We start from the raw sequence: 15,319 nt of genomic DNA, 5'->3' as shown, positions 1-15,319 counted from the left end.
AATGGAAGAAGGATAAAGAAAGTTCCGTGTCTACCTGAGCACCGGACCCCTTGGGCGATGAGCCCCCACATGAAGTTGGCACAGTATTCACACCAGTGCGGGCCCCGGAATGTGTGGACCTGTGATTCAAAAAGAAGAAGAGTGTCAGAAAATTCAGTCGTTTTGGGGCAGATGGCCTCAGTTATGCAACAAATGCACGAAGTCAAGACACAAAGGCCTTAGTGGCAGTGAGCATCCCTCGCTGGGCCTGTTCTCTCCAGGGAGGCAGAGTTGCAAATGGACCAGAGAGAACAGAGATGTGCTTTGATCTTTGAACAGCCTACATGGATCTACCACGCCCGGGGCCGGAGTCTGAAAGGAATGAGGAGAAACAGTAAGATTATAGGGCCATGGCATCAGCTGAAGAATGAGACTCTCACCACCCAGACAAGGCACTGTGTGGACCAACCCAAGGTGGCCTGAGCTGGTCGCTACAGCTGCATTAGCTCAGCTTTTGTCCTTTTGACCAAAGTGGCCCCCTGGCAGTAAAAGTATAGATCATTTCAATTATGAATATAAATGTAAACATTCTTTAAAAAGATCCTAATGAATATAGCTTTATATTTAAAAAAATGTCCTGACCAAGGATAGTTTAATTTCATGAATTTAAGGTAGTTGACATATTACTAGAATTCACCCCAATAACAAAACAAAAGAAACCACATCAGCATTTCAAAAACTAGAATACCAACAATCAAACACAATTCATCATTTACTTATAATAATAGCATTCCACATGCTAGGAATAGAGGAGATTCTCCTAAAAATAGCTGATTAAAGGTATTTATGTTACACATAATATTTAAGATGGAACATTAGAATAATTTCCTTCAAAGTCAGCAAAATGATAAGGCTGCCTGCTATCAATGCTTCTCTTGAGTATTATTCTATAGAGTTTAGCCAGCATAACAAACAAAGACAGGAAATATAATATATGATTGGAAGAAGAAATGAGGCCAAGTTTACTTAATAAAAGAGTAATATGAAGAAATCAGCATTGCCCTGGCTGGTGTGGCTCAGTAGATAGAGCATCAGCCTGCAGACTGAAGGTCCCAGGTTCGATTCTGGTCAAGGGCCCATGCTCGGGTTGTAGACTCAATCCCCAGTAGAGGGGCGTGCAGGAGGCAGCCACTCAATGATTTTCTCTCATCACTGATGTTTCTCTCTCCCTCTCCCTTCCTCTCTGAAATCAATATATATATATATATGAAGAAATCAGCATTGCTCTATAGAAGTAACACCATTTTATTAAATAGTAAAAAGCAAAGGCTCCATTTACAACAGCAGCAACACTCTAAAATAATTAGAACATCCTATATAATAAAACCCTAATATGCAAATCAACTGAATGGCAGAACAACCAGTCACTATGATGCGCACTGACCACCAGGGGGCAGATGCTCAATGCAGGAGCTGCCCCCTGGTGGTCAGTGCGCTCCCACAGGGGGAGCGCTGCTCAGCCAGAAGCCGGGCTCATGGCTGCTGAGTGCAGTGGTGGTGGCAGGAGCCTCTCCCACCTCTGCGACAGCCCGAAGGACCCTTCAGGGGATGTCTGAATGCTGGCTTAGGCCCACTTAGGGGAACGAGAGGGCACAGGTCTCTAGTAATTCAATAAATGACATTACGGACACAAATAAGGAGATATTCTATACTCATGTATGGCAATGCCCAATGTTATAAATAGGTTAATTAGCCTCCAACTGAATTGAATAAATCTAAAAATCCAATGCAATTTCAGTAAAAATCTCCATTCTATGGTGCTTTCCACAAAAGTTGACACAATGACCCTAAATTCCATGTGGAAGAATAGAGAAGAAAAGAATAGCCCATGATAATTTCGAGTGAGTAGAAGAACGTAGGAAAACACATCTGACCATCTAGCAAGATGTCTATAGTTACAAAAGGAAAACACCATGCAGGATGGACAAACAGGCCAGTGGATTCGAGTGGAAAGGTCAGAAACCAAGTTGCATACATAGGGAGACTGGGTATGTTTCAGAAGTGGCATTATATTAGGGGAAGGATGTCAGAGAGGTGAATTAGTGTTATGTCATCCACCTGTCACCCTCTCATTCATCATTCACTCATTGACATGCTGACTGCCTATTTTGAACCTGGCACTGTACAAGTCCACAAAGATACAAAGTCAAAATAGATCAGAGGAGCCCAGACCTCCCTGCCCTCAAGGATCTCATCTACAAGAATAAATAGGCCACAGAAACAATTACTCTATGGTAGTGTCCTGGAGAGAATAACACATGCTTCTAAGAAGGCTGGGGAAAGTGATATTTGAACTGGGTTTTGAAGGATGGATAGGAGTTCACCAGGCTGGGAAACACTGAGCTGCTGGGGAAGTGATAGTGCTGACTGTGGAGGTGGAGTACTTGGGAAAACATTCTAAGAAGCGAAAACAGCGTAGCCAAAAGCCAATGGCGGTGGGCTTGGTTTTTGAAAGATATTCTTTTCTTTTAGGTTATGAAAAAAAAAAAGTGACCAAATTCTTCTCTGGAATATCTCTAGTGGATAAAGAAATTGCATGGGAAATACCTCCATACCTTGGGGTAAAAATGAAAATGCAATGTTTAGAAATGAGGAGAGTAGCTACCATGTTTACTACACATTGACCAAATGAAAAACTGGCTGACTTAATGCTCAGGAAATAAATGATACGCTAATCATAGATTTTCTGAAATTTCCCTTTTTGCCAATATTAAAAAAAATAATTAAACATATCAAAATTACATTTAATGCTGATTAGCCTCACCCATAACTTCCAACATCCTTTCCCGTCAATGTATCCCCACTGCCTGCGATCTCATTTCTCCAGCCAAACAAATGCAGGCAGGCACTTCGGAATAGCAACTCGCTCCCTGTGTCCACACATTCCCCCAGAGATAAAAAAAAAGGGGCGGAGGGGAACGTCAAGTTAGTTCAACATTATTTTAGGCCCACTGCCTACTTTCCCCTTTGTGATGGGCCACTGTTTGTTTTCACGGCTGATAGAGTCCGGTTTTCTTTTGGGTCCACAAGGACACTCTCTGAATAGTAGCCTACATGTAAAAGCCGGGACACTCTCCGAACCCATGTTATTTCGGGCTGAGTTATTATGTCAACCGTTCCAACGAAACACCCCATATCTTGAAAAGTCACTAATCAGCCTTTTCCATTTGCTGAAGTTTATTGATTTTCAAGAATATCTTTTCAGAAAAAAAAAAGAGAGAACATTTTGCAAACTTTAGGGCAGAACCGAAAATACCCCAGACAGGAAGAAAATACCCTAGACAGGAAGAATGTCTGCCCAAGGCTATTATACTGGGCCTGGTCTGCCTGGAATTCAAAAACCACACCAAACAGAAGACGATGATACGCAGGAGATAAGGGATGTTGGACAAAGAGCCCAGGAATGGCCATTGCATGGAAACAAGAGCAAGAGGAATCGCCAAGGAAAAGCCCGGGCGCTGAGGAAGTACCCCTGACATGACACTGTGAGTGAGCACGGTGATACCTGTCTCACATCTGCAGGGCTGGAAGGCAGTCATCCCTGCTGGTTTCATAACAAGTATGTTTCGATGGGTCAAGGCAGGGGCCGCCCCAGTGGATAATCAGCTCAGCCCAGGTTGTAGACGGAGCTGCTTATGATGTGCTGCAACACCCGCTGGGAGAGAGCCATCCAGGAGAGGACAAGGTCCCATTCTCATGTCACCTCCATCTTCCTCGCACCTGGCAGTGCCTGGCGCATAATCAGTCCTCAGTCCACATTTGATGACTAAAAATTCCATGTCTAAATAGTTTCCTCTCATCAGAACTTTCAAAGACACCCAGCTAATATGACAGCAATCACTGGTGCTGTTTTCCCTCCAACAGAACACAAAAAGAGTGTTCCTATGGATGTAACATGGCAGAATCAGCCATTTTAGACACTTTGGATAGTCTCTTTGGATTCTCTGTTCTTTGGAATAGAAAAAACTCAGTGTGAAGTCAATAACCAGGAGGGAAAGGCTATAGCTGACTTCCCCAGGCCATCTACGCAGGAGGACTCCTTCCTTCACTCACCACCTGGACACTGAACGCCCCATGCATCCTGGATCCCACCTGCCAGCTTACAGGGGCCAGAGGGACCTGAGCAGGGCAGACACCTGCTCCAGGTCAAGCTATTCTGACTCTCCCTGGAAGCTTGGGACTGGGGCTTTGTTGCTGGTTTGGTAACATATAAACCAGGGAGTGGGTTGGCCGGGTGGCTCAGTTGTTGGAGCATCATCCCCTACACCAAAAGGTTGTGGGTTCCATTCTCGGTCAGGGCACAGACCTAGGTTTCAGGTTTGAGCCCCGGTTGGGGTGTGTACAGGAGGCAACCAATCGATGTTTCTCTCTCTCTCCCCCTCCCCTTCTCTCTAAAATCAACAAAAACATATCCTCAGGTGAGGATAAAAGCAAACAAACAAACAAACCAACCAACCAGGGAGTTATCATCAGCCATATTCTGCAGACCATACGCACTAAGGCATTTTTGTGCAGGGAGAGATCAATGAAGCTGATATCCAGAGAGCAGAGAGCAATGAAGTGGTGGGGAGGGAGGGAGGGAAGGGAATGGAGGGAGGGAGGGAGGGGGAGGAGAAGGAGAGGCTGGGTCCAGGCACACTCCTAGCTCCTGTGTCCTACCTCCTGAGTTCTGAGTGGTCCCTGGGGGGTGTATGAGCCCCTCCTGCACCATAGCCTCGCATTTAGCTTATGACAGTTTCCAAGGGTTCTATTCCTTGAAAACCAGGAGTTTCTGGTCATTATAACGGGGGGGTCGGGCCCCAGTAGGAGGCAGATTAAAAAGTGGCTCTTCTTCACTGCACTTTGGGAGCAGACCCCGTGTTTTCTTCATTAAAACACAATTTCCAAGCCCATGTATGCCGGCTGCACGGCAAGTCCCTCAGTTTATATTCAAGGCGATGAGTGTGCCTTTCCTGCCAGTTGTTCCAGACTTGTTTCTGCCCAAACAGCCTTTTCTGATGATTAAACAAAAGAAACAAAATAAAACCCACAGCCATTGCTGAAGCCGATTTCTGCCTGTGCCCATGTGAGGCAGGCAGATGACGGGACGAAGGGCTGCGCATTTCTGTGAGATCGAGGAGGACGGGGAGAGAGGGGTGGGCATCTGGGAGGCCAAAGTGGCTCGTCCCAGAGCAAGTGATCACCAGACTGAGCGGAAGGAAAGCCAGTGCTGGGCCCAGAAACCGTAAATGAACCCCCAAACCCAAGGCAGGTGGTGGTGGTGCCGTCACTCCCAGACCCCCTCAGCCTCCTGACTGGTACTGTCCTGGCACCTGATGGGTGGGAGGCCTGTGAGCAGGAGCACACGGCAGGGACGCACCATGGGGAAGGGGTGCTGCTGGTAGCCCCATCTATCAATAGTGGGGGACATAAAAGGTAAGGTGGGCAACCATCAAACTTCTGCCTGGACGGGGCCACTCTTCAGAGTCAGCACAAAGGCAGCTGGACAAGAGGAGTAACCAGGCATGTGTGTGCCGTCCCCAATTCCCCATATATGAACCGAGTGGCACTGCACAGCCAGGCCCTTCGGCCAAACGGGGAAAGAGAGCTGGCTTGACGCCCCTTGATACAGTCTCTGTCTCCCTGGCACAGTCTGGTGACCCAGACAAGGGCTACATGTGGGGAAGGACACAGCACAACTAACACAGGTGCTAACACAGGTGCAACAAGCCACGGACGAGGCACCTGTGGGCAGGGAGTGAGTTATCTGCCACAGGTGGGGATGGGGTGGATGGTCTGGGGTTGGGAGAACATGGGGTAAGGTTAGGGTGGAGTGGTTTGCTCTTGATCTTTAGAACTTTCTGGACCTCTGCTCTCCATCTGTATTCCATACAGGGTGTTCCTGCAGTGCCTGGTGGAGGGAGAGAATTTGGTGGAAGGAGCCAGTGATGTACACACACATGCAGACCTGGGTAAGGCTGCTAAGAACATGAGTGGGCAGAGGAGAGACAGAGCCCCAGGTAATGAGTCCGCTATGATTGGTTGATCATCCAGATGAGCTGCGAGCCCCTCTCTCTCCAGGATGGGGTCCTCCCTGCACCCTGTTCCCTCCTGGCTCCTTTCTGACTCTAAGTTTCCACTCCTGTCACTTGTACTGCCTGGAATACAGGAGGAGGAAAGAGATGATGCAAAGAAGAAAGGCATGGCCAAGTCAGGATAGAAAATAAGAAATGCAGAGAGTGCTCAAGCTAAACACAAAAACACAAGAAAAATGAGAGACACAAAAAGATGATAATAAAATAATGAGAGCAGCTAACTGTATTGGGTGCCAAAGACCATAAGTCAGGGGTGGGCAAACTTTTTGACTCGAGGGCCACAATGGGTTCTTAAACTGGACCGGAGGGCCGGAACAAAAGCATGGATGGAGTGTTTGTGTGAACTAATATAAATTCAAAGTAAACATCATTACATAAAAGGGTACGGTCTTTTTTTTTTTTTTTAGTTTTATTCATTTTAAACGGGTCGGATCCGGCCCGTGGGCCGTAGTTTGCCCACGGCTGCCATAAGTGATATACAGGTATTCTATAAACTTTACAATGCTCCCATTTTACAGATGAGGAAACTGAGACTAGGAGAACTAAGCCCTTGGCCAAAGTTCAAGTCACGGCCAGAGCACAAAGCTGGCCACAGCTACCCCATCACTGTGCTAAGTGGGGAAGGAAGGCTAGTTAGCCAGATCTGGGGGCTCCGGGGCCTGACAGCCTACAGCTTTTTAATGCTCAGCCAGTAAGTATTATGAGGATAGACCACCTAAAAGCGAGCTATTCCTTTTATAGGAGAGTGCCTCCTAAGTCAACCAGATGAACAGAGATGCAGACGTAGTGCGAGTAAAGTAATAGAGTGGTTTTCTGTGTATCAAACGGTTCGTTTTCGAGGAGTCTGTCAACCTCATTATTCCTTCAACAAATTCCTTTTAGGCCCAGGATGCACAAGTAACCCCAGGGAATTTAGGATTTAAAATAGCATCATCTGCATACAAGGTGGCAAAGTACAAAATTATTGCACAAAATGAGGCACAACTTGAATTTGCCTCCAAAAGTTTTGTTTCCAGAGCTGAATGGTGGCTTTTCCTAGACATGCTTCCCAATGCGAGGACAGTAGCTATGGCCTCAGGAGCAGGACTGGGGACTTTCTGAAAGAACAGAGAGGGAGTTCCCACCCTGGACCTGCTGGGTTGGGGGCTTCCATTCATCCCACTTGATGAGGTACCTGGGGGAGCCAGGGGACCGCTTTTTAGCTGGTGGAACAGTCTTGATGGGGCAAAAAATCCTGTGGGTGAGGCATTAAGATTGACTGGCAGATGGGAACCTCTGCGAGGAAGCCGCTAGACCAGAGTCCTGACAGGGCCTAGTGCGGCTCATTCACTGATCAGCACGACAATGTGACTACTTGTCCCTTTTACTGAGCACTTACTTTGTGCCGTACACAGAATGCCTTCCAGTAACAACCCAAATTATGGAAGTTTCAGGATAAAGCCTATAAGAAGTGAACGTAAATAAAATGTTTGTGTTTTACGTCTTAATTTTACGCTAATTCCAAGCAGATGGCTGGGGCCTTCGATGGGAACTTACTTTCTTCAGCTCTGTTCAGTGGCCTGTTACTAAAAAACCCTGGTTTTAGAAGGTTCTTCCAAGACAATGGTGGGGGTGTGGGGGGAGTGAAGAGAGGCTGAACGAGGATGGAGGGTGGGAGGGGCAAGGAGTGACAGAGGGAAGCACCGCTCCAGCTCCAGCCACTCATTCTTAAGGACAGTGGCACCAGCAGTACCATTGAAAGCCACAACCCACTGACACAGCCACTCAAGGGCCTGCTGCGTCTCAAAGACGCTATTTAAGGGGGGGAAGAGAACTGCTCCTGTCTGGCTCAAGCACCCTCTCTAACAACGGGCCTGCTCCCTGCTTGTACGTCTCTCAGTAGCTGTAAGTAAGAAGAAGTCACGTGGAGCAGATACTGACATTTTAAGCGAACATTTAAAAAGCGGTTGGTGTTTTTCAGTGATAAGCAATTGATAGCGATCTTGTTGCCAACAGGACTATTTAAGAAAATAAGACTCAACTATCTTTTTGTTTTAAATGTCATTTCCCATTCATAGACCTAAGACTAAAACACTGAAATTAGTTTTGAGAGTATCAATCAACTGTCTATGCTCATGATGTTTTTCAGACAAGCTAAGGTCATATATATATATATATGTATATATATAGAGAGAGAGAGAGAGAGACAGAGAGAGACAGAGAGACAGAGAGAAGCTTCCCCATGCAAACACACCATGTAAGGCATAACTCCAATTGTCTCTGAAAGCCAGAAGAACTGGAATTTTCAAGAGGAAGGGAAAGCCGAGACTGGTTTGCCTTGGTGGATGGAGCATCGGCCTGCGGACTGAAGGGTCCCAGGTTCGATTCCGGTCAAGGGCATGTGCCTGGGTTGCGGGCACATCGCCAGTGGGAGATGTGCAGGAGGCAGCTGATCGATGTTTCTCTCTCATCAATGTTTCTAGCTCTCTGTCTCTCTCCCTTCCTCTCTGTGAAAAATCAGTGAAATATATTTAAAAAAAAAAAGAGTAAGGGAAAGAATTTGCAAGTCCAAGAAGATCCACCCTCCCACCCCATGGTAGTGTATCCACTAGATGCAAAGGATCAGGATTTCTACCCAAAGTCAGAAAGATTCCTTCTTAAGGCAAAAACATCAATGAGGGTTAAGATAGAAAACAGGAAAGGAAAAAACAAAAAAGCCATAAAAGCTTTTTGTAGCCCAAATTAGACCTGCCACTATTCGGTGGTGGGAGAAATGTCAAGAGCCCTGTAATGCAGCTCTTCCCCCTCACGCTCAATGAGGAGGGCTGAACTATTCCAGCCCTCATTCAGTTATAGCATGCAAATGCCCGAGCCGCTCGCTTTCCAAAAACAGATGCACAGCGAACGCACCACACTGACGCGAATGCAGATTTAATAGACACACATTTGTCCTCATGAAGGACCAGAGAGCAGCAGAACAGAACAGCTTTCCCGGGCCAGCTCCCACAAAGGGCTGTGCTGGTTCCAACAGCCCCCAGGCTGCCGGCCCTAAAGGAAAGGAGAGTTACAAGAAGGCAATTCACAGTTAGCAGCTCCTGCCTCTTTCATCCTGGTCTCCACGCTCTCCAGCCTCCAAATCGTCAGCCCCTTTGCTGGGGCAGAGCCTCCAAGGCCACCGGGCTCTAGAAGCACCGAAAAGCAGGGCAGGCCATCTGGCACCAGCCTCCCCCGCCGCCCTTCTTGGAAATCACTCTAGGGCAAAGGAAAAAAGCCATCATTTCCTGATGGCAGGCCGTGGCCACCAGGGCCGGTCTGAAATGCAGATAGCCGTGTTTCCAGTTTGTAAATACACGTGGGAAAACCCACTTGAACTCCCACCAACTCTCCGCATCTTTTTGTTTGGTCTGGGGAGCAGGACCAAGGCTGTGACCCCAGGGAGCTCGGCCAGGTGGCCGGGGTGCTGCCCGCACGCAGAGGACAAACAGAAGCGACTGGATGGTATCGGCCGTCGTCGCTTGCTGTCACAGCTGTCTACACACAGACCAAAGGAGGGACAACAGAAGACAAAACACAGAATGTGAAACGTGCCACTGTGCCACTTGCTCGGAGACAGCACCGTTCTCGCGGCTACGCTGCGTGGAAAAGTACTGCCCGGTGACCCTGGGTCTCAGAGGCCACCGGCAGGGCACGCTCCACTTTTCCTTCCCTGGACACGGTGATCTGAAGCGGGAATGGGCCCAACTCTGCAGGACTCAGTTAATGTGCACAGAGGTGTTTCCAGGCATCCCTCAAGCACAGGCGTTCTGAGGTCGCCCGTGAGGTCAGATCCAAAGCAAGTAGCTACATGCTGGGAGCAAGGGGCAGCCGTCGAGTGACGTTAGCATCAGAGACCATATGGAAACACACACTGTCCTGGTCCCTCGCCCTCTCAGAGCAGAAGAAAGAAGGCAGAGGCTGGCTTACCTTAAAGTTGTGTGTCTTCTCATAGTTGAAGTGGTTGTCGTTGTGCGTGAGGGCGGCCCTCCTGACCAGGGAGGAGATCTGTGGACAGGCAAAGAGTTTGAGAGGGGGCCAGAGAAAGCCACCCTTCACGCCCACCTTCACCCCCCAGGCCACGGCCAGCAGCTCCTGTCGCTTCCTGCCCGGCTTAGGCTTCCGAACCACCGCACACTTTTTCTCATTTTCTAGCCACAATTCCTGGGAGAACATCGTGTGTCTCCCGTGGAGCTGGGGAGCGGGGGCTTGGGGAGCGGTGGCTAATGTTAGGCAGTAGATTTGAGGCAGCTGCCTCTGTCCCGTCTGCAGTGGCCTCGGGCATGTGACCTGGAAGGGCCGGATTGCGGGATGGAGCGGCTCTGCCCCTGAATAAGGACGGGCCTGTTTTGTGCTATTTCTTAAGGCCGACGTGTGCCTGGAACAATAGCACATTCATGTGCACAGCAACCCCCAGATGCCGCAGCCAGTCAGCCACTGAAGAATCAATGGAGGAGGCCGGGGCAGGCAGCTCTATTCCTGGGGCTGCGCACACTGCCAAGGAGAGACCTCTCCTGCTTGCTAGCACATTTCATACACACACACTCACACTCACACACACAAACACACATAGACATTCACACACACTCACATACACACTCACACACACACTCACACTCACGTTAACACACACTCACACACCACACACTCACACTTACACAAATACTCACACAAAGACATTCACACACACACACACACACTCACACACACTCACACACATACACTTACACACACTCATGCACGCACACTCACACATGCATACACACACTCACACACACAACTAGCTCTGATGTTCAAAGCCGGAGGCTGTATCCAATTATTTTGGGGCTCCGAACCCCATCCTTGGCTGAAATTTAAATCTTTAAACCCTAATGATTGTTTAATCATTTGGGATCAAGCTTGAGTCTCTTTTTTAAAAGAAATCTGCCCCAGTACTTGAAAGTCCACTTTTCATTCACATGCACACCTTAAATTAGAGCAGTCTGAGTGAAAGTCCACTTTTCATTCACACACACGCCTTAAATTAGAGCAGTCCGAGCAGAACGGGGCAGGGAAGAAGGCATAGCATTTCAGCTGTGAGGTCTACAGCCAGAATTTCAAAACAAGAGGTAGGATGTCTGCTCCAGGATAACCCCAGTCTCTCTTCTCCCGCCAGCAACAGGCAGCCCCCCCAACCCACACAGACCGCATTCCTTAACCCAAACCAAAACATCATGCTTGCTTTTCCTTGAAATAAGACATCTTCCATGTTCATTCTGTGAGTGCACAAGCCTAAAGCTTTCCTTGCTCTTCAAAAAGCATCATCTATTTGATGGTCTTTCTTAGGACCACGGTGTTTTGGTCCCTGATCTATCTGTTCACTAACAGAAGTGAGGAAATCATTATGTCTTGGGAGAAGTCCTGATCTGTTGGCAAAGTTTAATGCAGCTAATACCAGGCAATAAAATCAATGCCTTTGCAACTAGAAAGCGAGAAGAACATAGATGGCTGGACCATTACATGGATGGATGGCCCATGGATTTCAACCCTTCTTCTACTGCAACATGGCTCCATGTTCCAGCCCCTGCAAGTAGCTTTGTGGAGAGTAACAAAAGATCAATCATTTCCTATGGAAGTCTTTATTCCTGGCCATCACACTCATTCCAGCTTGGTTCAAAAGTGAACTCTCCCATTTCATCCTCTGTGACCTTCAACAACAGTCAGTGTTTATATTGAGCTATGGAGCAGAATGACTTATATTGTGCTAGACAATCTTTAGAATGTGTTGTATGCACTTATTCATTTAATTTCAGCTCATGTGTATGAGGAACTGACTTTGATTCTCACTGTTCAGATAAAGATATTGAGGCACTGAGAGGTGAAACAATTTGCCCAAGAACATGTAGCTGGTTTAAGTGGCTGAGCGAGGACTAGAACCCAGAACATGTGTGTCCATCACTCAAGTTCCTGAACACCAAGTCCTGGTGCCTTAGTCAGCCTGTGGTACCACATCCACCATCCTGTCCCACCAAATGCTTTATCTGAAGTATTGGCCAAGTCTTCCCCTCCTTACCATGCTTGCCCTGCAATGACTCAGACCCTTCATATCCCTCCGGTCCACCTGTACACACAGCACAGGAATCTTCTTAATCCAGTCACTGCTCCACGTGCTCAGAAGATGCCAATGATTCTCCATGAATTACCCATGCCCTGGACTGCTCCACTCTATCCAGCTCATCTATTTCCCTCCACCCCCTCCACAAATCCTACCAAACCTCTTCTCTGACATACTCAACTTCTCACCTCAGTAGCTTGCTCTGTCCTGTAGCACATTCCAGCATCATTTCAACATGTCTACATTTTCACCAACATTCACATCCTAACTAAAGTGCCCCCTTCTCCAAAAAGACTTCTCTCACCTCCTCACCGAAGGCAAACTCTCTCCTCTGAAGCCCCATTGGGTTTCCCCACATTTTCCTTTTTTGTGCTTATCACTTTCTATCTTCTAGCAGGGTGATTTGTTTTTTTTTTTTTATTTTTTTTATTTTTTTTATTTTAAAAAAATATTTTATTGATTTCAGAGAGGAAGGGAGAGGGAGCGAGAGACAGAAACCACAATGATGAGAGAGAATCATTGATCAGCTGTCTCCTGCATGCCCCACACTTGGGATCAAGCCCAAAAACAGAGCCTGAAACCCTGGGCATGTGCTCTGACAGGAATTGAACTATGACCCCCTGGTTCATAGGTCTACACTCAACCACTGAGCCACAGCAGCTGGGCAGAATATTTTATTTTTATCCTTAATTAAAATGGAAGTGGGCGTAACTAAATTATGTTTGTCTGTGTTTTGTATCCAAAGAAGTGAACTGCCATGGCTCTTATGTCATGGATGATCACCAATTGGCTCAATGAGTGTAGGGAACACTTACTGTTTTGTATTCCCATATACTTACCTTCTCCTTGGAGTAGCATTCTTCCTTGGGGGAAACTGCTTATTCTCTAGCAGGGTGATTTGTAACAGGTCCGGTACCCCTGCCATCCTGAGAACTCATTGTGACATGCTCTATGTCTAATTCACCGCTTTCTCCCTACAAGGGTGTCTAATAAAATTCCTTGCCATGGTAGCACTGACTAAATATAAGTTGCCAGAAAGTACATGTACTGTATAGGAAGCCAGAGTTGTGAAGAAAGGTGTGCAAAGGTGTATGGGGTGGGATCTCCTGGCCCACCCTACAATCACCCATCACGATGCTCTAGCTTCCAAGGACCTGAACCTCCAGGGGTCTGCCCTCCTGATGGGCTCCACTGGGCTCCTGAGCCCTCTTTCCCATTTCCCAATCCCAAAGGCCATCTGCCACTCACAGGATTGCGTGAAGGTATGGGACACCTTGGAAAGGCTTCTAATCCTTAGCCAACAGGCAAAAAGACAGGAGGGAGAAGGGTCTCTTCCCAAACCTTCACGGCTAGCAAATCAAGAGACCTTCTGATGTTGAACCACTCTGTGCAAGAACAGATTCTGTGATCTGAATGAGGCTAATTATATGGATTCATGGTTTTAGAATCTGATAAAATGACCCTTTCAATGGAAAGTGGGCCAAAGGGTCTCCTTTTCCTCTTGGTATACGGGTGGTTGAATACAAGGGGATTTAATGTTTTCTCTTGCATCACTGCCTTTACTTATAACAAGTAATTTTTCATTTCTCTTGGTGATAGTGATTTCTTTTTCAGATATGTGCTCAATAGAATTTACCCAAACACAGGACACATTCAGACGCATGGAGGAACTAGACACTGTTCATTTAAAGTGTCTCGTTGCAAGGAACCAGAGTGTTGGCATTGAGAAAGCATTATTGTGAGGAGTGTGGGTGACCCCAGATCACCCTCTTACTAAAGGAAAAATGATTACAAACGTCTCTTGGTGAAAAGGTCCCTCTTCAATAACTCCACCACACACAGCTCATCTTTCCAACCTTCTCCAGGACAGTGCCTGGATTTCTTCTACACCCCCCACAATGACTAATACATCTTCTTATACGCATGAACAGCTGCTAACAGTCGTTTTTCTAACAACATTTTCTATCTGACCTATTTTTAAACAATCTATACATTCATTAGATCAGGGGTGGTGAACCTTTTTTCCTGCCAAGGGCCATTTGGATTCTTATAACATCATTTGTGGGGCCATACAAAATTATCAACTTAAAAATTAGCCTGCTATATTTGGTCAAGCATTTAGCTAACTCACCCCTAATGCCTTGGCAGGGCCAGACTACATGATTTCATGGGCCTCGTATGGTCCACAGGCCAGACATTCCCCACCCCTGCCCTACATGAAGCACATTTCCCTAGATGCTCTGTTTAAGTCAGGGAGTCTCAATTTTGGAACTATGGACATTTGGGGCCAGATGATTCCTTGCTGTGGGAGGCTGTGCATTGTAGGATGTTTAGTGTCTCCCTTGCCTCTGCTCACTAGATGCCAGTAGAGCCCCCCAACTATGATAATAAAATATCTCCCCAGACATTGGCAAATCTCTCTGCTGGGGCAAAATTGCCCCTAGGTGAGAATACCTGGGTTAGATGGATAACACAAATATTTCCTGCCGATAAGTCAGGTATTTTATGAAGCACTTTGAATATATTGACACATTTAAGGTTAATAACCCTATGAGGGAGGTACTGTTATAATTATCCCCACTTTACAGATGAGGAAATGAGAACTGAGGGTTTAATCAGTGGTTCTCAACCTTCTGGCCCTTTAAATACAGTTCCTTATGTTGTGACCCAACCATAAAATTATTTTCGTTGCTACTTCATAACTGTAATGTTGCTTCTGTTATGAATCGTAATGTAAATATCTGATATGCAGGATGGTCTTAGGCGACCCCTGTGAAAGGGTTGTTCGACCGCCAAAGGGGTCGCGACCCACAGGTTGAGAACCGCTGGTTTAAGTGATTTGCCTAAGGTTACATAGCTAGTATGTGGTAGGGCTGAGTTAGAACCCAGGCACAGCTAACTAATTGTATGCCCCCTTCCCCAAGAACAAGTTTCTTTAATTTTATTGTGATAAAATACACATAGCATTCACCATTTTAACCATTTTAAAGTGTACAATTCAGCAGTTTAGTGGCATTAGGTACATTCACACTCTCTAGTCCCCGAACCCATCACCCCAAATAAAACCCAGTACCCATACCCCTCCCTTCAGACCCTGGCA

At 46.8% G+C, this 15,319-nt stretch overlaps 1 protein-coding gene across 1 annotated transcript in view; it reads right to left on the bottom strand.

Annotated features, from left to right (window-relative positions):
* The window catches only part of CHN2 (chimerin 2), a 225,993-nt gene that overhangs the window by 11,980 nt on the left and 198,694 nt on the right, over positions 1-15,319 (bottom strand). The window contains exons 7-8 of the mRNA XM_070424496.1: positions 10,056-10,133; positions 35-119 (exon numbers count right to left, since the gene is read on the bottom strand). Of these exons, the coding sequence (XP_070280597.1) occupies positions 35-119; positions 10,056-10,133 (163 nt within the window). The remainder of the gene's footprint in view (positions 1-34; positions 120-10,055; positions 10,134-15,319) is intronic.

The sequence above is a fragment of the Myotis yumanensis genome, unplaced genomic scaffold, assembly GCF_028538775.1.
Source record: "Myotis yumanensis isolate MYYU_CA2020_CCGP unplaced genomic scaffold, mMyoYum1.0.hap1 SCAF_9, whole genome shotgun sequence".
In the NCBI taxonomy this organism is placed as follows: Eukaryota; Metazoa; Chordata; class Mammalia; order Chiroptera; family Vespertilionidae; genus Myotis; species Myotis yumanensis.
The sequence above is the reverse complement of the archived record's forward strand: the minus strand, read 5'-3'. Positions and strand labels throughout refer to the sequence as shown.